Consider the following 26,650-nt stretch of genomic DNA (forward strand, 5'->3'; position numbering starts at 1 on the left):
AATGCTGCAATAAAGTTGAGAAAAGACAAGACTCTGATTTTATTTTATTTTTATATCTCTTCTTCACTGAGGACATCAATACAGTCTGGAGCTGAAACCAAATCCAATTTTCCATTGAAAAGTTGCTTAGTCAAATTCTGCCTGGAGGTCAAGGCAGGTTTGTGGAGCTGTCTCTTGGGCAGTTCTCTAGCACAGAGTCAGTGTCTAGGTTATTTCTCAATTTATAGCACCTGGGAAGTTGTCAAAACCTGCTATTTATTAAATGATCTCAAGCAAGGGTAGAGTACTGTTTGAAGTATGATGGATCAGCCTTTGGTAATTATTTGTTTTTAAGGGGTCACCCATTTTATATACTAGTTTGCAGGAATAAAAAGATTTGATAGCAGAAAAAAGTCCTGCAATTCAGTGGAATTACTGAGCTAGAAATCAATTTTCTCCGAGTCCTGTTGCAGGCCATGCTCTGATAAGTTTACATTTTCGATATTGAACTTTGGCATCACATTGCTGGATCTCAGAGAAATTGTGAAATGGTCCACAGCCAGGAGCTGAGAGTTAATAAAATGACAAGTTGTATGTGGAGAGGGAAAGAAATCAGGGCCTTTGCCATAATTCACTCTTAGATAAAGAGAGCTGGACCACAGCAGCAGCTGTGTGGGGTGAGATATTGGCTCCCTCCCCATTCCACTGGGCTCAGCTCAGGTGGTGCTCAGACCCAAAGATTTCTTTCTCAGGAGCTCTGAACTTCACCTCCTGCTTGCTTTAAGCAATGAGAATAAACCTATTTTATTTTTGCTTTTGGCATATAAAAGATTCAGTGCTGGAGTAGGAGGGGCATTGATTTTTCTTCTATCATGGATGCATGGAACTGATAACACCGAAATAAAGTGAAATAGTGCACCCACACTGAAAGTTTGACATCCATAGCAATTGTGACTGAAGTGATCACCCCAAAAAATTCAATCTATGATTCCCTCCCTTCTATTGTGGCTTTATCTTTGCTAATGTGTTACTGACTCTTCATGAGGATTGATGATAAAAATACCCAAGAGTAAAACACTTCTCACCCTGTTTCTGTCATTTCTTCCACTGACAAAAGCCACTGGGATTTGTGTTTACAAAGTCAGAGCTGGCTGCTCTGTGTTCACTTGCTCGTGCTGGAAATCAAACAAACATTTTCCCTGGCATAAACTTATTTACAGAAAATTGCTGTTTGAATAATTCCATCTTTCCCAGACTGTGGCTTTCTTCACCAAAATCAAGGTGCTTTTTAGAAATCTGCTGTGAGTGAAAACCGTGCCCCAGCCTGGAAAGGTTAATTAATGCAATAATGAACCAAGCCATGAGAGGCACAGGGAGGTGACTGGAGTGCTGCAGCACTGATAACTTCCCTCTGCACTAATCAGATGGGAGCCTTGCACAGCAGAGTTCTCACTTTCCAGGTGCTATTGAGAATGCAATATAACCTTTAGTCAACAATAAAATTAGCCTTGATTCCAGACTGATATGTGCATGAGCTTAGAAACCCTCTGTTGTGGGTGCCTTTTGCAAGCAGTGGATTATTAAAGAAATATAATAACCCAGGCACAAAATGAAACTGGACTGTTGTCTCTCAAAATAGAAGCCCTCCTTTATTCTTGGTTGTTTTTAATAACATGCAGCTACTTGGTTGGCTATTTCAATAAAAAAATTTCCTTTCCAACCTGTTTCCCTTCCCCTTCATTTACTTTGTGATTTATTTTTATTTTTTAAGTTCTGGAGTTGGCATTGGCTTTGTTATATTTCTCTTTTCACATACCTACCTCCTATAGGGATACACAGATTTAATAAGAATAAAATTATTAAATATAATAGTAATTTATATTTAATTAATTAAATATAAAAGTAAAATTAATTAAATATAATTAAATATATTAATTAAATATAACTAAATAAATATAAATATTTCAATTAAAAATTAAATAAAAACAGCTTTCTTTTTCTATAGAAAGCAGTAAAATTAAATATAAATAAATATAATAAATAATTTAATTAAAAATTAAATAAAACCATCTTTCTTTTTCTATAGAAAGCAGTAAAATGCAGTAGCTGATTTGTTAATCTGATTATTTTATAAAATATTAATATAAATAATATAAAGCTATTAAAATAATATAAATAATACAAAACTATTAAAATACTATAAATCATATAAAATATTAAAATTATATAAATCATATAAAATATTAGAATAATATAAAATATTATCAAATGTTCCATATTGTAATGGAACATTTATATAAACATTTAAATAAATAGCACAGATAAAGGGGGTCAGTCATACAAATCTAACGTTATTGAACCTTCACAAAATAAGAATACAGAACCAAACACAAAACCTCCTATAACTTGTTGAGATTTGGGAGCACCCAAGGTTTCCTTTCAGGACTGTTTGGCTGTTGAGCACAGAGAATATTTGGTGGGACAGGCGAATTGCTGTCAGTGAGATTCTGAATGCTGTTGTGGCCTGAAAGTGACGATCACCTGGAGCTGAAAGGGCTGGAACCCCGGGAGCAAGGAGTGTTTGTGACCAGTGAAATGTTTTCTCCCCCTGCACAGGGTCACTGCTTCTACCACGGCCACGTCCAGGGCTTCCCCGGCTCCTCCGTCAGCCTCAGCACCTGCTCAGGACTCAGGTGAGCCCTGATTTCAGCTCTGTTGGAGCTCCTGGGTGCTTGGTTTGGCTTTTAATGCTTGAGGCAATATTGGGGAAGGGGTGGAACCCGGGAGGGGCTGAGGGAGCTGGGGAGGGCTCAGCTGGAGAAAAGGGGGATCAGGGGGGACCTTGTGGCTCTGCTCTGGACCCTCAGTCTCTGCTCCAAGGAACGGGGACAGGAGCAGAGGGAATGGCTTCAGGGTGGATATTGGGAACAAATTCCTCTTGGAAAGGTTTGTCCAGGCCTGGCACAGCTGCTGGGGCGGTTTGGAGTCCCCATCCCTGGAGGGATTTAAAATCCATGTGGATGTGGCACTTGGGGACACGGGGCAGTGCTGGCCTTGGCAGTGCTGGGAATGGTTGGACTCAGTCATCTTAGAGGCCTTCTCCAACAGAAATAATTCCATGATTCCATCCCTTTTTCAAATGTTGGATGAATCCCTACAAATCATTCTCCCTCTAGTTGCTCTGAGGAGAAAAAACTAAAGAATTAATAACAAAATTTTGGGAGGTTTTCCAAGAGCCATCCCTCCTCTCCTGCTGCCCATCGCTCTCTGTGCCCATTCCTTGTCACATTTTCATCCTGGCAGTGCCCAATGCCTTTCCAGGCCTCTTTGTCCTCACAACTGTTCCAGCACTGCTCTGCCAGCTGTGGAATCACTCATTGTCCAGCAGCCTCAGCACCGGAGAGGTGGCTTTAGAAATCAGGGACTCAGAGATTCTGTGATACAGAATATACATGGCTGTGGAGCTCAGTAATTGTGTTTATGGCAGGTAGGATGCTTAGGTTTTGGATTTCAGCTGCTTGTTACCAGCAGAGTAGCAGATTCCTGTTGCTGAAAATCCAACCTTTTCCAGTCTGACAAAGGAATGGGCTGACAAAATTGCACGTTCACAACAGACACAGTTCAGGAAACAATTATCTTTCTTACTTGGACAATCAGAGACTGGTATTTACTCACAGAGCTGTTCCAAATCACAGTAATTAACTGTAAATTGGCTCTAGGTTCTCCCTGGAAAACCCAGTTTTCCTGTCAGATTTCCAGCTGTCTCAGCCTTTTCTGGGTTTAATTTATCTACAAACAGCAGGAGTAGCTGGAATCTTTTCCCCTTGGTTTTGCATTTTGTGCAGTAGTGGCATTGTCAAGGCTTCTGTAAGGGAGCTGTGGGACAGACAGCAGCAGAGAGAGCAGAGTTTGATCCCAGCACCCCTCTCCCACTGGGAATGACCCATTTGCTGTAGTGGATGGGATTCCTTTGGCTCATTCCCACACAGAGAGGGGCTTTATGGGTGCTTCACTATGGATCCAGCATCTGACAAAAGTTTAATAATCCCCTTGCATGAACAGTCAGCATTTACCTGTCGTTCTCAGTATAAAATATATTCAGAATTTAAAACTGTTTATAAAAATCCAATGCAGAGCTCTCAGTATTTAGTTAAAGGATCACAATGCTGCAAGCTCCCCAGGGAAAATTTGTACCTCATGGGACAGGGTCTGCATTGATGTTCTTGTTCCAGAGCTACCTGGAAATTATTCCCTCTCAAGAGAAAATGCCCTTCTCCACATTAGAAGTCTTTGATTTCTTCTCCAAAGTGCTCTCTTTGCAATGTGGAGCTCCCAGAGTCCTTTCCCAGCTTCAGGTGCTTCAGACATGTCAGGACAGCTGATGCTGGCAGGGATGTTGTCGTGGCCCTGTTGCAGACAAGTCCCTGCAGTGCAAGCTGACAGGATTGGGCTCCTTCTCTGCAGCACCTTTTCCAGTGCAAAACTGCAGAAATTTCCTTTGCAGTGCATTTGTTCTAGTAGGAGATCAGATGAGGAGAAATGTCAGTTTCTGTGCCCGTTTCACTGCTCAGATTGATAAACAGAGTGTCCATGGGTGGGAACAGTCTGTGATAAGAGTTCTGTGCCTTTTGATTCACTCCACCAAACCTGTTTCACAGCCCAACAACTATGGGTTTCTCAGGGTCTGGATTGAAGGCACTTGAGACAGTAGTTCATGTTTGGACTCAGGTGTTTGTTATTTCTTGTTTGTGAAACAGCCTCACAGCTGTGACTTTGGCAGCCTTTCATTAGAAGGCACAAAATGGCTAATTATCTTTTGTTATATGGTCTTTTAAGATTAGACTATTCAATTAAGAAATGATACTTAGATCATTTTCTTTTTTAACTCAATAACTGATCTCTTGAAGCCTGTAATGTGGACTTTTCTGTCCAATTACAAAACACTACCCAAACTTACGAAGAAGGAAGAAGAAGATGAAGAAGAATAACCTACTTCTGCCCTAAAACCTTGATCTTGTTTCATATTTTTTTTTATATTCTAAAACCCCAAACTCTGAGTTTTCTACCTTATGATATTATATACTTCTAACCAACCACACACTAGTAATTTTAGTGTTATCAGTCAATTTTTGAAGCCTTCTCCAGAACCTCAGGTCAATTGCAGTGTTCTTTTGTGGGTCTGTGCCTTTCAGCACAGAAAGTTTAACGTTCTCAGCATCCAGGATTCCAACAAACAACCAACAGCAACAATTCCCAGACAGAATAACTCCCAGATATTGCCAGTGCTTGATCACAGAGACACAGAATGGTTTGGGTTGGAGGGACCTGGAAGCTCATCCAGCTCCACCCCTGCCATGGGCAGGGACACCTTCCACTGTCCCAGGGTGCTGCAAAAAAAGCACAGTCCACAAGAACTTTTTTGCTTTCTTTGCTGGCAGCTTTGCTGGCTTGAAAGAATAGATCTGGGTAGGATTGGAGAGGATGGGGTGGGATGGGATGGGATGGGATGGGATGGGACGGGACGGGACAGGACAGGACAGGACAGGACAGGATAGGATAGGATAGGACAGGATAATGTACTTGCCCCCAGCTTGCTGGAGCAGGCACTCTTGTTTTTCCATGACAAAGACTCCAAGCTACAGGAGCAGAGACATAAAGTTCTGTGTGGCCATGGAGCCCCAGGTGGGGACAGTCCCTGGAGCAGCCCCTTCACTTGCAGCAGCTGTTGGAAGGGAGGCCAGGTCTCGTTTTCAGGGTCTGTTCCTGGCTTTGTGACAGTTTCTAAGTGAATCAGACAAATCTCTCTGTCTCGGTTTCTCCATCTGTGAAATCCATTTAATGATTCTTACCTACCTCACACAGCTGCTGCGTGGGGCTGGGGTTCAAGTGCCTGAAAAATAATGTAATGAGAGGAAGTGCATGCTGTCAGCCCTCTGAAATCCTGGAGCACCAGGATCTTCCCCCTCCCACCAGACAGGCACCCTGGGCATTGTTCCAGGTGTGGATAGGTTGGGGCTGTGCATTTTCCCCCAGACCAGCAGAGTTCATTAAAAGACATGAAACTACTCATAAAGAATAGGTCCCACATTTCAGTGTGCTCTGAAGCCTGAGTGCTCAGCAGCAGTCAGAGAAGCAAAAGGGATCATAGGAATTACTGAGACAGAAATAGAGGATAAAACAAGAACCCTCATTACCACTTTATAATCCACAGCGCGCTCACATCTTGAGTTCTGCATGCAGTTCTTGTTTCCCCCTCCCCTGCTCCATCTCAGAAGAGGAAGAAGCAGCAATATATCCAGAAAAGGTACAGAGAAGGGCAAAAACTGTGATCAAAGGTGTGGAGCAGCTTTTATCCAAGGAGAGAAAATAGACCAGGATTTGTCACTTTTGAAAGGCGATGACGGAGAAAAGGGGCATGATGAAACAAGGGTGAATGTCACAATGCAGAGGGGACAATCACTGAATATTCGTCATAGCCTCAAAATTAGGAGACATCAGCTGAAACTTTTGAGAGCAAAGGAAAGCACTTTTTTTATTCACATAACAAAGCTGGAGCTGTCACAGGTGGGTGCCAGTGGATCACTGACAGTGTCAATGGATTCCAAAAGGAGATGACAATTTGGGGAGGGGAGCTCAGGAAGGGCTGTCAGACCCTGAAATAACCCTGGCACTGCTGCTCTCAGGGCTGGAGCTGCTTGTTCTGCTCTCATCTCTCACCCTGAGCTCCTGCTGATGGCCAAGGCCAGAGAGGAGCTGCTGAGTGGAGGAACCTTGCCCTGACCTCAAGGTCTCCCCTCCACATGGCTGAGCAGTTGAGATGTGGTTTTAGCTCCTGAGCATTTCATTATTGTTCTGTGATGGGGAAGAATTGTGTGAAATCTGAATACTGAGGTTAGTCTGCTTTGAGTTTCTCAGGCAGGCAGAGGGGTGAAAGGTGAAGAGGAGAGAGGAGGAGGAGGAGGCTCAGCTCTCTCAAACTCACATTTTCCAGCTCTGTTCCACCCTCACACACATAACATTTGAGCTCCTCACCTCACGTAGGAGCACAATGGCAGAAATAGTGGGATTGGCACTGAGAGCTGCCTGAAATGCAGGTTAGAGGAGGATACAATCATGCCTTAATCTGCATCCTGCTGGCTCCTCTGAGGAGGAGGAGCTGAATGGCAGAGAGGGCTCAGGAAATGCTGAGTGCACGGAAAGGGAACAATGGCTAATCAGGGTTTCTGGGTGTCCATCTGGATCAGAAAGGCAGTTAGACTGTCAGAGCTTGTGGGAAGGTGAAGGTACAACAGAGCTGAGCCATTTCCTTCCTGTCCTCAGGAAATACCCTTCTGTTTATCCAGCTTGGAGGCTCTTCAAGTTTTTAAAGCAAAAAAATTTGGCCTGTGGCCACCGCTCACATCTTCTGTGATAAATTTGTTTAGACTTGAATGATTTTCTTTTTTTTCCTGATTACTTTCCCTGTGAGTGCTGAATGCACCCAAAACTGCAGCCTGGAGAAGGGCACAAACCTCCTTGGGCAGGGGCTGGCAGAGGACTCTGCCATGGAAATGTGCAGCTACAGGAGCATCTGCAGTGACCTCCTGGATGGGGGGAGCTTGAGAGGTGCTCCCAAAAACTCCTCAGGGTAGAAATCTCCCAGGAAGCCTTTTCCTTCTGAAACCCCAAAATGCATTTGAATATTCTCAGATGTTTTACCCAGTTGTTAGGTGATTAACCCAGTGACACATACAGAAAGTGTTCATTCATTGTCCAGCCTCATCAGCAGCTGAATGATGCAGTGTCCACAGGGACAGGGCTGGGGAGAAGGCCCCAGGATGGAATTGATGCTCATTTTTACTCATTTTTACTCATTTTTACTGGGATTACAGAGTTATGGTACCCAAGGCTGCCAATACCATTTTTCAGATGGTCTGGCTGAACTCACTGCAGCCCAGGCACAGCCAGCTGAAGAGGGATTTAAATGTGACACTCCAGACATCAACTATTGAAAAAAGAAATGGAAGTAGGAAACCAGTGACAAAAAGAAATGTAAATTCCTCACGACTCCTCAAGCAGCATTTCCCCACAGAAGAGGAGATTTCATCCAGAAGTTAAGTTAGGAGAAAATCCCTGTTGAGAAAAGCACTGGTTTGGATGTGAGCTTTTCCTCCATACTTTTCTGCAGAGCTTTTAGTTCGTATAAACATCCTGCATGGTTTGTAATTTATCTCACCAGGAAGCTCCTGGAGGATTCTGAGCCCAGCATTAAAAACCATTCACTTTCTGGGGTTTCATGGCTTCTGTTTCATGGCTGCCTGTGCCAGGGGAGCAGCTCCTGGCTCAGGGTCACCTCTGTGCTCTGAGGTGAGCATCACATCCAGCCTTTGAGCACGGTGTGCACAGGGATCACTGCCAGGACAGGGATGAGGGATGATCCCTCCCAGGTGTTTGAACTCCTTTAACCACTCTGCTGCTGGCATTTAGTGAGATGTGCAAGTTGGAATCTTCTTGTCCTGTCTCTGTTTGCTGCAGAAGTGTGCTCACTAAATTGGTACCCATGCTAATGCCTCTTTCCTTCTTCATTTTCCTTTCCTTTCCTTTCCTTTCCTTTCCTTTCCTTTCCTTTCCTTTCCTTTCCTTTCCTTTCCTTTCCTTTCCTTTCCTTTCCTTTCCTTTCCTTTCCTTTCCTTTCCTTTCCTTTCCTTTCCTTTCCTTTCCTTTCCTTTCCTTTCCTTTCCTTTCCTTTCCTTTCCTTTCCTTTCCTTTCCTTTCCTTTCCTTTCCTTTCCTTTCCTTTCCTTTCCTTTCCTTTCCTTTCCTTTCCTTTCCTTTCCTTGAAATTTACTTTCCTTTCCTTGAAATTTACTTTCCTTTCCTTTCCTTTCCTTGAAATTTCCTTTCCTTGAAATTTCCTTTCCTTGAAATTTCCTTGAAATTTCCTTTCCTTGAAATTTCCTTTCCTTTCCTTGAAATTTCCTTTCCTTTCCTTTCCTTGAAATTTCCTTCTTCCCTTTCTCTTCCCCACCCCCATATGTGACCCTTTCCCTGACAGCACAGTTCCTGTTCCTTGCAGCCCAAATGCAGGACACTAAATCACATTTTCTCCCCCCATCCAAGTAACTCCTTGCTGGAATTCCAGGAATCAGAGCTGCAGCTCCATGTGCATCCACCCTGGGCAGATCTGTCCTGCGCTGGGAAAGGATGAGGTGTGTGCTGCAGGAGGCTCTGGCCATCATTCCATTTTAGAGAATTTATTTTCAGGTCCATGAAAGGCCCTGGCTGGAGTGGAGGCTGTGTGAGTGATGATGTGTGTGTGTGAGAGCACCTCCACCACTCCTGGGGGATGTGGAACCAGTGGTGCTACTGCTTCCACCCCTTGCAGAGGCTGCCCTTGGCTGATTGGGGTCAGATTTGTTATTTTAATAGAATCCTGCTGTGCACTGTAGTAGGATAATGGCATTGTTTGTCTTTCCTGTTGTGCTCTTCATCAATAGATTTTTTTTTTTTCCTGTGGACACTAAAATTTCCTCGGTTTTAGAGGTGAGGAGTTGTTGCACAAAGAGGTGACCAGGGCCAGAGACAGGAGCACATCTGCCTCCAGACTCCTGTTCTCTGTATTTCCCAGTCCCTTAAAGCTAAAGAATGACCAGACCATTTGAAAAATATCTAAATATCAGCTCTATTAGAAAAACAGTCAATAGATCATCCTGTTCATTTATTCCCACAGTATCCATCTGCAACTTATTAAAACAGCCTAAAAGTGAAGCCCTCATTCACCACCTCGTTTTTCTTCCCCTTTTGTTTGTTTGCCTGCTTACTTGCCTGGGAATTTGTTATGCAGAGCCCTGGGAATGTAGAATGTACAATAGAAATAACTAAAAATAAATAAAATAAAAAAAAAAATGCCCTCTTGGGTGCGCAGCTCACCCCTGTTGAGCAGCCCTGCACTCCGGGGTCACAGGGCTCCAATTCTGGAACCTTTTCACCCAAAACTCCTTGAAATCCATGAAGAGCTGTGGGATCAGCCCCTGTCCTTGGGGAGCTGTGACACTGATTGTGGAGTGAGGGACCTGGAGGTTTTCAGGTGGCACAGGAGCCCTGCAGTGTCTGTGGGCAGGACAGGCTTTATGTGAATATTCAGTGTGTGAGCAGGACTGCCCTCTAATTAATTTCTCACCAACTCAGGACATCTGCATTCCTCTGCCAGTGGAAATAGAGCTTTTGATTTTTATTGTTTAGAAAGGAGTATAACTTTGAGCTTCATTAAAACCAAATGTTTAATTGCACTCACAGATCTCAGGTTTATCAATTTACTTAATTTCCCCTGTACAGTGCAGCAGAATAATATATAATAGTTTCATATAGTGCTGTCCCAGCCAAGTTTTGCTTCAGCATCACAATTTCTCAGACAAGTATGTGTTGATGGTTTATGTTGGCAGGACCTTTGCTTCTGCTGACAAGTTGGAAAAGAAAAATCCCATTTATATTTTGAGATTTCCTAAAGCCTGTTGATTTATGAAATACGACTGGCCTCGCTTTGGGTTTTGTTTTGGTTTTCCTTTTAAGAGGGGAAAAGAAAAAAAAATTCTATTTGATTTTATCGACAGTTTAAAAAGTGGAATTATTCCATTAAATCGCCTCTCCCTGATTGGGAGGTTCCTGGCAACGTGGAATTCTGTGAGTTCTAATTTCTGTTTGAGGCGGGGAGAGCTCTCCCACCTCACACAGGCATCCCCAGGTGCCCACAGGGCTCAGGAGGGAGCAGAGGAGGCAGAGCCCCGTGGGTTTCTGGAGGTGCTTGGGCTGGTGCAGAGCTGGAGTCAGGCTGGAGCCAGGTTTAGGACCACACTGGAAACCCAGAACTGAACACCTGACACTAAAATTTGAATAGTTCATATTGCTTTTTTCCCCCCTCAAACGTTTATAATCCTGGGAATTCTGGTGGTCCTTTGTCTGATAGAAATCCCACAGCTGGTTTTAAGGACTTGCTGAAATCTCTTTGGGGTTCTTGGTGTAATCCTTGATTGGGGATCTGTTGTTTAGTGTGCCATTTGCCACGGTGGGAAACACAGCATTGTTTAGCATTAATGGCTGCTGAAAAATAGAAAAGTTTCTGGGAACATGGGCTCACTCAGGAGTGTGGGGGATCCCTGCTGAAGGGGGAGACACAGAAATGCTGGAGGAGCAACAGAAGCTTCTGGGAGACACCTAAGGAGAGTGCAAGGAACCAGTAGCTGGAGATTTATTTTATTTGCCTCAAATTCTCAGTCCTGAATGACTGGTGGGTATTGTTCACACACACAAAAAATAAAAAGGAAAGGAACCATAACTCTTGACTCGTTACATTTTTAAGGTGCTGTGCTTGGCACTGCACAATGGGGGAAAAAATGCAATTGTAGGAAAAGAAAATTAGTCAAAACCAGAGAGCTGGCCAAGAAAATTCATATTTGATATTCATTATCTTATTATAGATGGTCACAAGCCAAGTGCTGATATCCTGTAGGCAGCACTCAAGGGATAAGTGTGCTTTAAATGAAAAGTCTGGCTTTCTTTCTGCCAAATCTGCAGATTTTCCTTCTCCTGGGATTGCTCCATAGGCAAACTGGTCCCTTAAAGGCCCATGCTTCCCTTGGGATGGGAATCAGACTGGTGTGCTCAGGAAAAACCCAAATTAATCATTCTGGGATCTGATCATTTGTTCATACCCTCAGCAGCTAAAGGAAATGAGGGGTAAAGAAATGGTTATTTAGTTCTCTTTAAAGAAATGGTTATTTAGTTCTTTTTAAAGAAATAGTTATTTAGTTCTTTCAGACATAAGGGATACGTTGTGGCATTGATGTGGCCCATTTTGGATATGAACTCCTGAAAACAAGATGCTCACTTTAAAATGTTAAAAAAAAGTGAGAACTCTACTCAGGATACAACTAAGTCTCTCCCTTTGTAGTGTAAGTAATTAAAGAAAATTGTTCAAGCTTCTAATTTTGAAAGTGAATGTTCTAAGAAGGGCAGATTTAGCATTAAAAATAAACCCCTGCATGCTTTTCTGTTGTTTCTGAGTTGTCAACACAGGGAGCTGGTCAGGCTGGCCCATTTCAAACAGTGACTAATGGACTCCTGCCTCCAAAATTAAATGATTAATTGCACCAGGCCAAGACAACAATCCTTATTTGATTGTGCCGATTACAGGGCTGCTGGTTTTTGGAGCAAAGCAAATGTTTTGTCCTCATTTCCTCAATCCTCCAAGGAGTGAGGCAGCTCTGACAATAATTCAGAGCTGTGAGGTTACTGAAATCAGGGGTGACCTGCCCGAGGTGTCCCATGTGTCAGGAGGGATCTGGCTGGAGCTGCTGGGATAAATCAGCCCTGATCTGGGATAAATCTCCCAGCCCTGATTCATCACTCCCAGCTGCTGGGGGATGGCTGGACCTGTCTCACCTGCTCTGCCAAGGGGGCTGAGGGAGCTGCAGATGAATTATCAGACCCTGAGCCTTGCTTCAGGGCAGTAAAACAGGCTCCTGGACAGATTTTGATATCCTGGCTTGCCAGGCTGCTTTTTCCTCTTGGACTTTTGGCTGTTCCAGTCACCAGGAAAATGTCTGTTGGCTTGGTGTTAATGGTGCTCTGAAGCAAAATTGTGCAGCAAACTTGGAATTAGTACTTCAGGTAATTTGTCAGCAGACCAAAGACTTGGAGTTTCTTCATCATATCTTCCTAATAATAGGATAACTAAGGTAGCTTTTTCCTAATAATTATAATTTTATTTTTAAATCAGTCTTCATAGTATCATTAACCTGCTTTTGGGTCCTTTTTCTCCTATTTTATCCTTCTTTTTTGTAACTGTCTGGAAAATTGTACAGCGACACTGCTCTCACAGTGGTTGTTGTATTTTACCTTTATCACAGCAGAGACAGAAATAAAAAGGGCAGACACTTCTAAAACTCCAAAAAGACACAGTAGGACAATAAAGTCACTCCATTCCTTGTCCCAGGTCCCCCTGGAGCCTTCTCCTCTCCAGGTGAGCCCCCCCAGCTCTCCCAGCCTTTCCCATTTTCAGCCTTTTGTCACCCTTGCTTTGCTGTGGCATCTGGGCAGGACCCAGCACAAGGACCCTCTTTCTTTCCTCTCACAGGCTGTAGCTTAAAGAGCTCAGCAAGAGAGCTTTCAGTGCCAAATCTGTGGGTTCCTCAGGGAGCAGGTGGCATTGCTGTCCAAATTATTCTTTTGGGCAGTAAAATGAGCGAAACAGGAACCAAATCTTCCTGTGTCTGAGCTTCCCTCTGCTGCCCTGCTGTGCAATATTTAATAATCCATCCTGACACCACGAGGCCTCTTTGATCTGGCAGGGTTTGGTTTAGCAGCTCTAATGGAGCTGCAGACTGGAATGGATGTTTTCCCACTGTACCTTCCTTCCCAAAGACTTTCTCTTTTTCTTTCGTTTGCCGCGGCTCCGGCGGCGTCGGCAATGCATCACTGGGAGAATGGAAAACAAATAAAGCACAAATATCATTTTGCTCTGCAGTGCAGCACTTCAGAGGAGACAGATTTCTGTGAGCCAGTGGTTCTTTTAAAGTATAGTGTGTGCTGCAATGACAAATGTACAGCTTTGATGTTTCCTATTCCACTCGCCCATGACATTGTAAATCAGTGTTTTGCTTTCTCATACTCCATCATTATTAAACTTGGTGTAACTCTGGTGTAGACAAGCTCCTGAGAAGCACGTGTCTCACTCTGCTCTCCTGCGTCCCAGGGGAATCATTGTGTTTGGAAACAGCAGCTACATTCTGGAGCCATTGGAAGGTGCTACAAGCGAACACAAGATCTACCGAGCGGAGAAGCTGAGAGCAGCCCCGGGGTCCTGTGGCCATCAGCTGGACATCCCTGCCACGGGGGCTGCTGCCAGTGCCACCCCACAGCATCCTCCAGCTGCCAGGGTAGGTGGCTGATGTGTTTTCTGTGTCTGCTTGGCAGCATTTCCAAGCATTCTCCACCAGGCAAAACCTTAACCCGCACCATCGCCTTCCCTCGGTGCCGTCTGCTGAAGTGCAGATGAAATTATTTGTTAAAGCTTTATTACTTTTCCTGGACTCGCCATGCATAACTTGCTTTTCACTTCCTTTTCAACACAGAAAAGTTTATGGGTTCATATTATGGTCATATATTCTGGTTCTTATATGGTTAGAACCAGAATTTGAGGCTCCCTGAGAATACTGAGCGATGTCTGGAAAAGTTCTTGCCCTCCCAAGATGAAAGAGAACATGATAGCTGGGATACTTTGCTAATACCAGGTTTGGAACCTCTACATTTTAGTAGCAAAGTCTCTTATGCAGACAAAACAAGTTCTCAGCATATTATTTTACAGCTGTATTATTGGAGTTGCTGTGATTTTGGCAGAAATGTACTTCATGTGAGATGCATTTACCTAATGGAAATTAGAGAATTAAATGAGCCAAAAACCAGGCAGAGGAAATACTGTAACAAATTCATCTACATATAGGATAAGGGTTGTAGAAAAGGCCTGGGTTAGGTATTCAGGAATTATATAATGACACAAATCTGCCATCAGCATTTATTGAATGTCACATATGGGGATTTGTACTTGCATGTATGACTCAGGCTTTGCCTCAGGTCCACTGTTAAGGAAAGCAGCCTAAGTGACATCTCTAGATATAATTAAGCAATGGAATTAATTTATTTTACATTTTTAGGAATATTACATCCAGAGCATCAGCCTTTGCATGTAACATTATAAGAATTAAGTGTATTTCTAAAAGCATGTGTGGGTGGAAAACATTGGAAATACAACTTTATTAAGTTTTCCCCAAATTCTTTGTGACTTTGAATTCCACTGAAGTAGTCAGTGTAATGCAGAAGTAAAATGTGTGCGTGTAACAAACTGACACAACCAAAGCCATTTTATTATTACCCTTATGGTTCTTCCATTTTGCTGCTGGCTTCAACTACATCTCAAATTTCACTTTAAATATCTGAAAAATATTTTTGCTGTGGTTCAGTGGACATAATTATAAAACCTGTCAGCAGTCACATCATATGGATAGGTACAATATATTTAATGAGTAAGTTGGTTAAGCTTCTAATGTAGGAATTTTGAAAGCTGTCAAGTGTCATGTGTGCAGTGAGTTTTCATATTTCAGTGTTGTCACTAAGCAGTCTGTCAGTGGGCACATCAAATAAAGATGACCTGCAAAGTGGGGAGACATTAAACTGCTCCAAGTCACACTGGGTGACAGAATTAAGCATAAATCTGGTCTGAGGTTCATGGACACGATTAAAATATTTGGCTTCTTGACAGGTCTGGGGGAAGATTTTTGTTTGGTTTTATCTGCTGACTCTCCACTCAGCCACCTACACGAAATTCTTACTGAGCAGAGCTGAAATGTGAAACCAGGGCATCACCAAGGACTTTGGTTAGATGGAAGCACAGGTGAAGGATGGCACAGGCAGCAAACTCAGCTCCCCAGACCCAAACAGGAGCTGCAGTGGAGCAGGGCAGGGGATGCAGAGGTGTCACAGACAGGCTGTGCCCTGCTGGAGCTGCCCTGGGTCATTTCCTGGCTCACTGCACCCTCAAATTGCACCAAGGAGCATTTTCCTGCTGACTGCATTGAGACAGGGCCCTGCAGAATGTCTGGTGTGTAGGACACTCCCTGCAGTGGGAATTTTCTCTGTAGCCACAAGGAAAAGCCATTTTGGTGGTGCTGGTGACCGGGACGAGGGAGAGAATTATTTAGAGCACGAGGAAAGAGAGGCTGCACCACTGCAGTGTCCATCCAAGCCATGCCAATTGCCAGGCAGGACAGGCTGAGGAAGGGGTCCAGCTGCTGGGACAGCAGGTTTGGGGCAGGATCAGGTGGGGGAGAAGCAGAGGAGAGAAACCACGGTCAGAGGAACAAAGCCCATTGTCCCCCAGCTCTCATGGCTGTGTCATTGACTCCTCATTTCAGTTCTGAAGGATTGATCCAGCAAAGGGGTTGTGCATTGATGCAGCTGGCTGCAGAGAGCAAGCTGAAAGAAGCCATAATTAGGTCTATTTCATAAATAAATATTGTATCCTAGGAGTTCACATAGCCTTTGGGCAAATCTCAGGAACAGATTTGTTATGCAAGTCAGTCACCAGAGGCTTATGTGATTTTTATGCCTGCTAGCCAATTTCTCTCCAGCTCACTCCAGCCCAAACAGTTTTACTCTTGGTGAGAGGAAAATGTTCTAAACTGATGTAACAGAGCTCTCCTTGCTCCTTTGAACAAGATTTTCCTGTACCATCTTTTCTTCTTCACTCAGAGGAGGATGAGAGGCCCCTTGGAGATGCATCTCTTTAGGACCTCATAATAAATTTCAGAATGGGAGAGTTTTAGTGTTTGAGAGATCAATTCCATCACAAACAGCAGCCACATGGCCATTTGCCTTTTGTGTCTGTGTGACATCAGACCCCATTGCCAGAAATTTTTAAAGAATCTACCTTAGCTCATTTGCCAGAGCCCCTAATAAGTGTAATCCTGTCATGTGTTTGCATCCTTGATGTTTGGTTCATTAAAGCAGCTTTTACTCCTCTCTCCATCCATAAATATGGTCCAAATGAAACTTTTTTCAAGTTATTGGAGTTTGCAACACTATTAAATATTAGGTTGAAGGTCAGATACTGAAGATTGCATCGCTCACTTTTCCTCCAATTCTTGCAAAACATGAAAATCATTAATCTGCAGATAGTGAAGAGGAACAGTTTGATAATGTGAAGAAAACTTTGTGAAATCTGGCTGGAAGGAGATATCCAGCTCTGGCTATGCTTAGGGGATCTCTCAGTTTGCCTTGGAGCAGTTTTCCTTGGAAAGCTTTAGTCATGTTTTAGGTTAAAGAGCTTTGCTGCAGCTCAAGACATCGTGGTCAGTTGTAGGTCAGACATCTGTTTAAGCCTTCTAAGTTCTGGCAGGAAGATCAGATACTCTGCTGAGACCTCTTTTCCCTAAATGTCCTGGTGCAGACACAAGGAAGGAATGATAGGATAGATGCTGCTGCTGCTGTAGATCACAGAACTTTTACAGCCACTAATTGGTCACTTGAATTCAGGGTAACAAAGGAGCTGAGACATGTTTTGTTTGTTTTGTACTCTTACAAAATCATTTCTTCACTGATTTTGTTTTTTCAGTTAAGCATTATGGTTCTTTTAGACCTGCATTTTATATGAATTTGCAGATAAAGAATTAAATGTGTGCCTTCCATTTTTCAAGTGTTAACTTGCTTCCCCTGACAGTTAGTTCTGCTTTTTTTATTTTTGGGTTTTTCTTCCTACATAATTTATCAGTTGACTGCTTGACCTCTTCTCTGCTTCACTCAATATCCCTTTATCTCTCATTTTTCTTAGTAACCAGTTTGTCTATTGTGTGAGATGTTTGTTAGAAGTTACCTCATCTCTCCTTTGAAAGTGCCTTGGAAATAGCAGAGGTCTTTCTGCTGGAGGGGATATTCTCCTGTGAGGAAAGATAACTCAAACGTTTCAACTGCAGAAAGCTGGAAGGTTGAGAGAGACTTTGCACCAATCTCCTGCTTTCTGTGATCAAACCCTGAGAGGTTTAGTAAGGAAAACTTCCATGAGGAGGAGGAAGACGCTACAAATCTGTGTGTAGTAAAATCGTAGTAAAATGTAGGAAACCTGAGACACAGTGTATTTCCTCTTGCAAGCACTTTGTTGTATCAGGGCTGAAAACAAAATAACACTTTCATGGTTTTTTGACAGTACAAGAGGGAGACTCTGAAGACAACGAAGTACGTGGAGCTTGTTATTGTGGCAGATAACCGTGAGGTAAGGAACTGCAAAATAAAAACTTATGTGAGCAGCAAAGGGGCAGCTCAGCTCAGTTACCATGGTGCTGCAAAGAAGGTGCTTCAGACAATGATAGGATGTTTTCTGAGGTAAATCATCCTCCCTAATTAGGGCTGAGCAAGGAAGGAATTATTACGATAGGACAACAGTGATACTCAGTTGTAAAATTTCTTGCAATACCTCAGAAGGGGTTTGACTCTGAAATAACTGTGTCAGTATAGAAGAAGAGGCAAATAAATATTCATTCCTTGAGCAAGTTAAGTCCTCACTGCCATTGCCAGTGCCCTCAGTGGGGCTGTCAGGGATTCTGGAGCAGTGCTTGGCCATCACATTCCGTGGAGCACAACTGCCTTCCTGAGGGGTTGCAAAGGCAGCTTCAAAGTACCCAGCACTGGCTGTAAAAATGTTCCACTGAGCTGAATGGCAAAGATCTGAATCCCGGCTTGAATTTATTTTGCTGCCTTTTTAAACTTTTTTTTGTCTCTTTGAACACTGCTACTCAGAGAATTGCAATCACTCTTTGCAAGCCCTGCAAAGAGAAGAACTATTTCCCAAAACATCTGTCCTGAAAAGACCCCTGTGTAACACTTGGAGATTTTAAAATCTTTTCACGAGAACCAAACTCCTGTCCCACAGTCTGGGTTTCCTTTGGGGCACACTGTGGATCCAGCAGGACTCTGCTGGTGGATTTTGGCTGCCCCCTGATTCCCAAAGATCCCTGATGTGCTGGCTCTTGGGGGGAAACTCTGTGACATTTGTGCTGCTGATCCATTGATCCTTTGCATTCCAAGTTTCAGAGACAAGGCAAAGATGTGGAAAAAATTAAGCAGAGGCTGATAGAAATTGCAAACTACGTTGATAAGGTAAGAACATGAGGATTGTTTCCCTTTCCCAACCTTCTCACACTTTCTGTAGGATGCTGAAGGAGCTAACCCTGCAGCTTTGCTGGTACTCCAGTGTTTCAGAGCAAAGCTCCTGGAAAAGCAAATTTAAACCTTTCATTTGCCTTTTGATACACAAAGCCATGAGCTCTGCTCTGCTGCATATGGGATGTAAAGATCTATTCCCAAGAAAAAGCCCAATTTAGCCCTAGGATTTTATTCACCAGGGAAGAGGGTGGGGATAATCACCTAGAGAACAGTCTATAGAAAAAAAGAGGATTATTTTTAAAAGAAATTTGGAGAACAAAGTCATTTGTAGCAACAAGGGAGGGTCCATTTGTAAGGCCAACAAAGTCCTGTGAAAACACAGTTAATAAGATGTGTAATCCAAGGAAGATGGTAGAATTAAAAATAAGGAAGCAGAGTTGATGGCTGAGTGAGAGCAATAAGAGAGAGACATAGACTGGATTTTTTTAGGTCTTGAAATAATTCCATGACAGTAAACAATAAAGGCAAAGAATCCTCTAGAGTGGTTTCTGAGCAAATTAGAGTTTATTTTTGTTGGGCTGAATAGCCAGAAAATATTAGGACTCTAGTAGTGAAATTATAACTGAGAGTGTCTTAATTTATCTGAGAACTTATCAAGTGATACTTCAAGGGCAGTAGCTCAAGGAGAAGCATTCCTGATTAAAAACAAGCTGCTGAAGACACCTCCACCTCGTCCATAATTGTCTTGCTGACTTATTGCCAGAGGACAGGTGTTTATATGTTACCTGCTCAAAATTAATTTTGCATATTGTAATATATTTTTTGTTTCATGCTTAATTTATGCTCAGCAAACGCTGGTGCTCTGCAAATGACTGGAATGCATAGAAACAAGACAAAGATCTACTGGGTGTTTTGTCAGCCTGTCAGGCAAATCTGGACTTGATCAATCCTGGACTCCTTCCTCACGTTTCTCTCACATTGTCGTGGCTCTGCTGATGTTGCTCTGGCTCCCCGCTTGAGGCAAAATGGCATTTTCTGGTGGGAAAATGGCTAAAATCACTGGGTTTATCTGCTCTGTGCAAGGCTTGATGAGCCTGGCTGGTTTTCAGCTGTTACTGTGATCCACAGCACAGTTCCTCTGCCTCTGGGATGGGATCTGTGCAATCTGGGGTGGGACAGCCCTGGGACACTCATCTGCCATGGCCTGGGGTTCCTTCAGAGCTGAAGGGCACGGGCAGGGAGTTCAGGGAGAAGCAGGAAATCCCTGGATCTCTTTGAATGCCTTATCAGTATTGGGTTGGGTCACAACTGGTTTTGGGAGTCTTGGAAATATTTTGTCTGAGTCCTGTCAGGTGTTTTGCCCTGAAGAAGAAATTGTTTTAACCTCTACAACAAAGGTTCATGGTTATGTTTTTGTTGAAATATTCTAGTCTGAAATATTTTTTAAACACACATTTCCTACTTTTCTCTTCTCCTCAGTTCTACAGGCCCCTGAACATCCGAGTGGCGCTGGTGGGAGTGGAGGTGTGGAATGACATGGACAAGTGCTCCATCTCCCAGGACCCCTTCACCAGCCTGCACGAGTTCCTGGACTGGAGGAAGCTCAAGCTCCTACCTCGGAAAGCCCACGACAATGCCCAGCTCATCAGGTAGGCTCGGCTCTGCATTTGGTACCCACCAGGATTTGGGGGTTTGGGGGATTTTGGGCATTTCAGGATACTGTGCTGAGGCCTTCCCCAGCTGCTGAGCTCTTGGAAGGAGCATCTGTGCTCCTGAGGGTTTGCCTTTCCCCTCTGCAAGCATCAAACCCAAGATCACTCTGCAGGTGCTCCAGGTGAGTTTCCTTTCCCTTCCCTGGTGCTGAAAGCCTGTCCTGAGCCTGTCTGTAACTCCCGTAGAGCAGGGGTTGTAATCAGCTGCTGCATGCTCAGGGTGGGAATTTACAACCAATTCAAACTGCCCTCAGTCTAAATTGTCACTGGGAAAGGCAGTCCTGCTCTGACCCTGAAGTGAAGCCTATTTCTTAATGAAAAGACCTCCGTATGCGTGAAAATGCTGTCTAATTTAGACAATTCATCTGCATTCATGATTTAAAAATTAAACCATAAACATATTTTACACTGCTGCTTTTTCTTGGAATAAGAAATTGAGTAAAGGCCCCTGTCAACCCAAACCAGTCTATGGTTCTGTAATAGTAAAAGCACTCTCAAAAAAAAGGAAAGAGGAACACATCTTTGTTGAATAGATATTGTTTTGATCAATTGACTATTCTTTATACTGAGCAGATAAACACAACTGATGTCTCAGTAATTAAAAGGAGTTATTTACTTCTTACATTACCTGAATAAGAATAAATTGAGCCTTTCCAAACTGTCCCCCCTGAGATATTTGATTGCTGTATATGTACAATAACACTTGGTTTGAAATTATTACACTCGAGGCTGTGCATCACCACAAGCAGCACATAAACTTCCCCCTGCATCACAATAACCCTGCTTTGAGTTAGAGACACCATCTCTGTGCTTGTGCTCCTGTTCCCAGCCTCAGAGACAGAGGAGGGGAGCAAGGGTCCTGTTGCAGCAGGGAAAGCTGAGGAGGGTGATCCAGTGGGGGTGATCCAGTGGGGGTGATCCAAGGGGATGATTCATTGGGGATGATCCATTTGGGGGTGATCCAGTGTGGGTGATCCTTTGGGGGTGATCCAGTGGGGGTGATCTGGTGGAGGTGACCCAATGGGGGTGACCCAATGGGGGTGATCCAAGGGGATGATTCATTGGGGGTGATCCATTTGGGGGTGATCCAGTGAGGGAGATCCACTGGGGATGATCCATTGAGGGTGATCCAGTGGGGATGATCCAGTGGGGATGATCCAGTGGGAGTGATCCAATGAGGATATCCAGTGATGGTGATCCAGTGGGGATGATCCATTGGGGATGATCCAGTGAGGGTGATCCATTGGGAGAGATCCCAGTGGGGGTGATCTATTGGGGGTGATCCAGTGAGGGAGATCCAATGGGGATGATCCATTGAGGATAATCCAATGGTAATGATCCATTGGGGATGATCCAATGGGAGTGATCCATTGGGAGTGATCCAGTGAGGGTGATCCATTGGGAGAGATCCCAGTGGGGGTGATCTATTGGGGGTGATCCAGTGAGGGAGATCCAATGGGGATGATCCATTGAGGATAATCCAATTGTAATGATCCATTGGGGATAATCCAATGGGAGTGATCCAGTGAGGGTGATCCATTGGGAGTGATCAGTTGGGGGTGATCCAGTGGGGGTGATTCAATGAAGATGATCCAGTGATAGTGATTCACTGGGGATGATCCCATGGGGATGATCCATTTAGGGTGATCCAATGAGGGTTATCCATTGGAGGTGATCCATTGGGGGTGACCTATTGGGAGTGATCCACTGGGGGTGACCCAATGGGGGTGATCCATTTTGGGTCACCCAGTGAGGATGATCCATTGGCAGTGATCCATCGAGGGTGATCCAATGCAGATGATTCACTGGGGGTGACCCAATGGGGGTGATGCAGTGGATGCCCCAAGAGCTGGGGCACCGTGGTTCAGTTCAGCTGAGGCAGCACAGCCCATCTGGGCTTTCCATTGCTTTAGAGCTGCCAGTGTGAGGGGCAGAAGCGGGGCCTGTGTTTGAGACTGGCAGAAACCCAGAGCTGGAGGGGACAGGGGGGTATGGTGGCACTGACTGGTGGCTCTGTGTCTCCTCTCCCTCTGCAGCGGGGTGTACTTCCAGGGCACCACCATTGGCATGGCTCCCATCATGAGCATGTGCACAGCAGAGCAGTCTGGAGGGGTCGTCATGGTAAGTGGGGCAAGCTCTCAGCCACTCTCTCTCAGGTGACACCACACCAGCCCTGCACTCCTGCCCCCTGAACCTGCCCCATCTGTCCCATTTTCCATCCCTCTGTTGTTCGGATTGCTTGTAAGTGATAGTTGCCATAGTGAAAACAACCAAAATATTGCATTAAAATATAGCAGGGCCTCTTTGCAAGGAGTTTATTCCTCTAATTGTTATTGAACCAGGTGCTGAGGTGCTGTAAGGAAGAGAACCAGAAGATGTATTTGTTATACATTTGGGTATACTTGTGTTACAGGCAGCAGCAGTCTATCCTGAATCTTTTATTATATTGATTTTATTCTGTATTTATAGAGTTTCCTGTGTTAGGCCTTATTTTCCATCTTTGCAGCAGTGGTTTTATTGCACTGCCAGACAGAGAGAACAAACAATGGCAGCATTTATTCCAGCTGAGTCTCTCCCAGGGCATGATTGTTGTTGTTAGATGCAAGACATGGTGAACACACAAGCAAACATCTTGTCCAATCTCTGCAAGGAGTTCTGATGTACTTTCTTTCTGTTTTTTTTCTTTTTTTAAATTGCAGTTTTGCTGTGCTTTGTGCTAAGACAGGGGGAAGAAGCTTTAAACTAGAACGGTCAAATCACATAATTTGGGAAAAGTTGTGTCAAAGTTGTAGAAAAGATAAAGGTTTCAGGCTCTTGGTAGCTTGAGAAGCTGAGTCTGTAATTGCTGTCTGTAACAATTATTCACTGGGGGAGAGGTACAAAAAGAAAAGGAAGGAAAAAAGGAAGAAAGAGCTGTAGGAGTGTCCCAGTGCACCCCAAGTCTTGGTAAAGGCACAGATGAGGCAGAGAGCCCCATTTTACCCATTTGACTCAGCCCTGCAGCCATTTGGCTTTATCTGCAGTCAGAGATGCCCTTAATGATGACTTTCTGTCCTTTTAATTTTTAGCATAAGATTTAAAACACTCCACAGTGTAATTTACAGCCAAGTCAGTTCTCTTTGCTCTGGAAGCTGTCATTTTAAAGAGAAATAATTACTAATAGTTCATTCCAGTAACAAGAAAACAAGAATCAGCATTTCTTTAGAGCATTCTCATAGAGAGGGGACTGATTTATCTGTCCAGGAGAAACCCAGGCTCTGTGGATGAGTCCTGGGCCAGGCTGAATCTTCTGTGGTGAAGGGGAGCAGGATGTTACCCAGAGATTCACTGAATTTAATCTTTTGAGGTGCAAATTAACTTGAAACTTGTACAGAATAATCAGAAACGTTCTCCAGCTCTTTAAGCAAATCCTCAAAAAGGAGCCAAATCCAAATGAAGCAAACACTCACCCCAAAACCCAAAAGTGCAGCTGCCCAACCATGCCCTGAGTTAGAAAAAGCAGATTCAGGCACAGATAGATATAATTATATATATTGGTACCTATATTTATAGATATATTTTATTTTTATATTTAATATATTTATATATATTGGCACAGCTGCCCAGGAAAGGAGTGGAGTCCCCATCCCTGGAAGGATTTAAAAGCCCTCTGGAGGTGGCACTTGGGGACATGGGGCAGTGGTGGCCTTGGCAGTGCTGGGAATGGTTGGACTCCATGGTCTTAAAGGTCTTTTCCACCCTAAAAGATTCTGTGATTCTGTAAAGAATGAATCACCCTCAGCCTGGGAAGGTCACGGCTCAGGTGTCTCAGCACTGCACAAATGAACATTTGGCCAACCTCATAATTCAGCCAATTTCTCATCCATCCCACCCCCAGCCCTCAACACCAGAAGCTCCCACACTCTAAAACCTGTTCTGGAAGAAAAGACAATGAGAGACTGCGTCAGAAATGACATTTGAATGCAAAATCTGGAGTGACTCTTGTCTGATGTGATTTTCCTGCTTCTTTCTGCAGTTAGTCAGCTCTGCTTTATGATCTAAATTCCTCTGTCATGCCTCCCTGGGAGCCTGCCTGTCTCTTTTCTATAGGGCTGAGCTCTCTCAGTGGGTGACACCCTGTCTGCCATTAATTTTCAGGGGAACTCAAAGCAGGGAGAGCAGCCATGTGAGTGTGAGGATCTTTAACAAGACCTTTATCATTTCATTTCCCTGTGAAGTTTCTGTAGTGTCACAGAAAAACCAAAGAGAAGTTGACATTAAAGCAAGTCTTTGACGTGATTCAGTCTTCATTCTTCTGTTTCCAAAGGTTGCCCGCTGAATTCATGGATTTAAAAGTAAAATATTTCTGAGAGAAGAGGAAAGTGACTTTTTATCTGGGCAGACAATGATGGGAGAAGGGTTTTAAACTTACAGAGGAGAGATTTAAATGGGATATTAGGAGGAAATTGTCCTCTGTGAGGGTGCCCAGAGCAGCTGTGGCTGCCCTGCATCCCTGGAAGTGCCCAAGGCCAGGCTGGATGGGGCTGGGAGCACCTGGGACAGTGGAAATTGAGCTGGGACTGGATAATTTGTAAGCTCCCTTCCAATTCAAACCATTCTGTGACTCCATGAACAGAGTGAACATGCTGAAGATACCAGGAGCAAGCAGGGCGTTTGCCTGGTGGAGCTGTAGGTGACAGCATTTAATGATTAGGGTTTGATTGAAATCCCAGTGGAATGAAGCAGAATTCAGCTGAAAGCAGCTGCATGTTTTGTGCAACAGCTTATAATGCCTTAACAGTAGATGGTTGCTTATTCAGTGGTTGTGAAATGTGTTTGGTAATGACTTTTACTGCTCAAGTTAACTTTGAAGGACCCTGGTGGAATAAATCAAAGTCACATTGCTATTCATTTCTTTAGTCCTTGTGATTCTTAAGCGGCCTCAGTATCAAATGGAACATGTCACTGTTTGTTTTGATAATCTTCATTTATGCTGTCTTCAAATAACCTCTTTTGCTGAGGCATCACATTCCTCCTTCTGCAAACCCTCTCTAGAAGCTGATAAAATTGCATTCCAAGTGGATCTGAGCAAGTAATGAGAACCGCATGGGCTGCAATAATTGTTTGCCTTTTCAAGTCCGAAATTGCATTTCACATCATTTATTGCTCCACTTCTGGACTGGACTGTGTGAATCCTTGGTTTTAGTTTTAGTTGACAGCTTCAGAGTATTCAGAGAAATATAATCACTGCTCAGTCAGTGGAGGAGATACTGGAAATATAAAGAAAGTCTGAGCTCAATTTGCTGGGTGTCTGTAGCTCAGTGAGGAGTTTCTGCCTTGACCAGATAGCCTGAATTTCAGGGCATCATCCAGTGACTCAGTGGTAAATTATATGGAATTATTTTGCTGTTTTCCTAATCTTCAGCCCTGCATTTTTTTTTCCCATTTGAGTGAGAGGTTGTGCTCTTTTTGTGACATCAGGTTCAATTACACTGAATTCTCTAAGTATTCCATCAATTACTGTGTGCACAAAGATAAACCCATCTGTATCAGACCAGTATCTAGATAAGATATCTCATTATGTGGGTGTTGAGCAGGACAAACTGCACACAAACTGCCTGTCACAAGATTTTTATATCAAGATTTTAAAATTCAGGATTTTTTTTAAAAAAGAGACATTTTGTGAACAGAAAAAATTCTTTTGAGTTGATTCCAATTACAGAAGGAACATTTTTGACTTTTTTAGAATGACTGTATTCTCTTCTTGATTTTGTTTGCTGCTTGAGAAATGATTTACTAAAAATATTGGCCCAGACAGATGAAAGAATCTTAAATCTACCCCAAGTCATGTATCAAGGCCTCCATTAGTACACAGATAATGTTTTAGACAGTTCTACCTTTCACTTTTTAGTCTGGAGTTTGGCTTAGATGATGCTGAAAGAGTTATTTAAAGTGAATATATTCATGCAAGCTTCTAGAGCAGGCAGCTGCACACAGTAATTCCATTTACTGACTGATAAATAGTGGATCATGCATTTATATTACATGTTTATGCCTTCAGGGAAAGCTTTCTTACAAGTGTAGTGGATTTTTTTTCCCTCAAGGAAAATGATCAGTGTGGAAAGGTCTCTTCCTTGTGGTTAAGCCAAAACATCATTCTGATCAGCAGCCTGTAATCAAATCATGCAGTGAATTTCTCAGAAAATATTGTCCCAACAATCAATCAGCATTTAAACGTGGATTAGTGTTAAAATTTCAAACTGACACTCTCAACACTTAGAGTATTTATAGGTT

At 43.4% G+C, this 26,650-nt stretch overlaps 1 protein-coding gene across 1 annotated transcript in view; it reads left to right on the forward strand.

Annotated features, from left to right (window-relative positions):
• ADAM12 (ADAM metallopeptidase domain 12) overlaps positions 1 to 26,650 on the forward strand; it is a 187,604-nt gene that overhangs the window by 109,370 nt on the left and 51,584 nt on the right. Inside the window, exons 5-10 of the mRNA XM_063162878.1 lie at positions 2,596 to 2,672; positions 13,708 to 13,891; positions 17,710 to 17,775; positions 18,588 to 18,659; positions 20,145 to 20,314; positions 22,414 to 22,498. Coding sequence (XP_063018948.1) covers positions 2,596 to 2,672; positions 13,708 to 13,891; positions 17,710 to 17,775; positions 18,588 to 18,659; positions 20,145 to 20,314; positions 22,414 to 22,498 — 654 coding nt within the window. The remainder of the gene's footprint in view (positions 1 to 2,595; positions 2,673 to 13,707; positions 13,892 to 17,709; positions 17,776 to 18,587; positions 18,660 to 20,144; positions 20,315 to 22,413; positions 22,499 to 26,650) is intronic.

The sequence above is a fragment of the Melospiza melodia genome, chromosome 9, assembly GCF_035770615.1.
Source record: "Melospiza melodia melodia isolate bMelMel2 chromosome 9, bMelMel2.pri, whole genome shotgun sequence".
In the NCBI taxonomy this organism is placed as follows: domain Eukaryota; kingdom Metazoa; phylum Chordata; class Aves; order Passeriformes; family Passerellidae; genus Melospiza; species Melospiza melodia.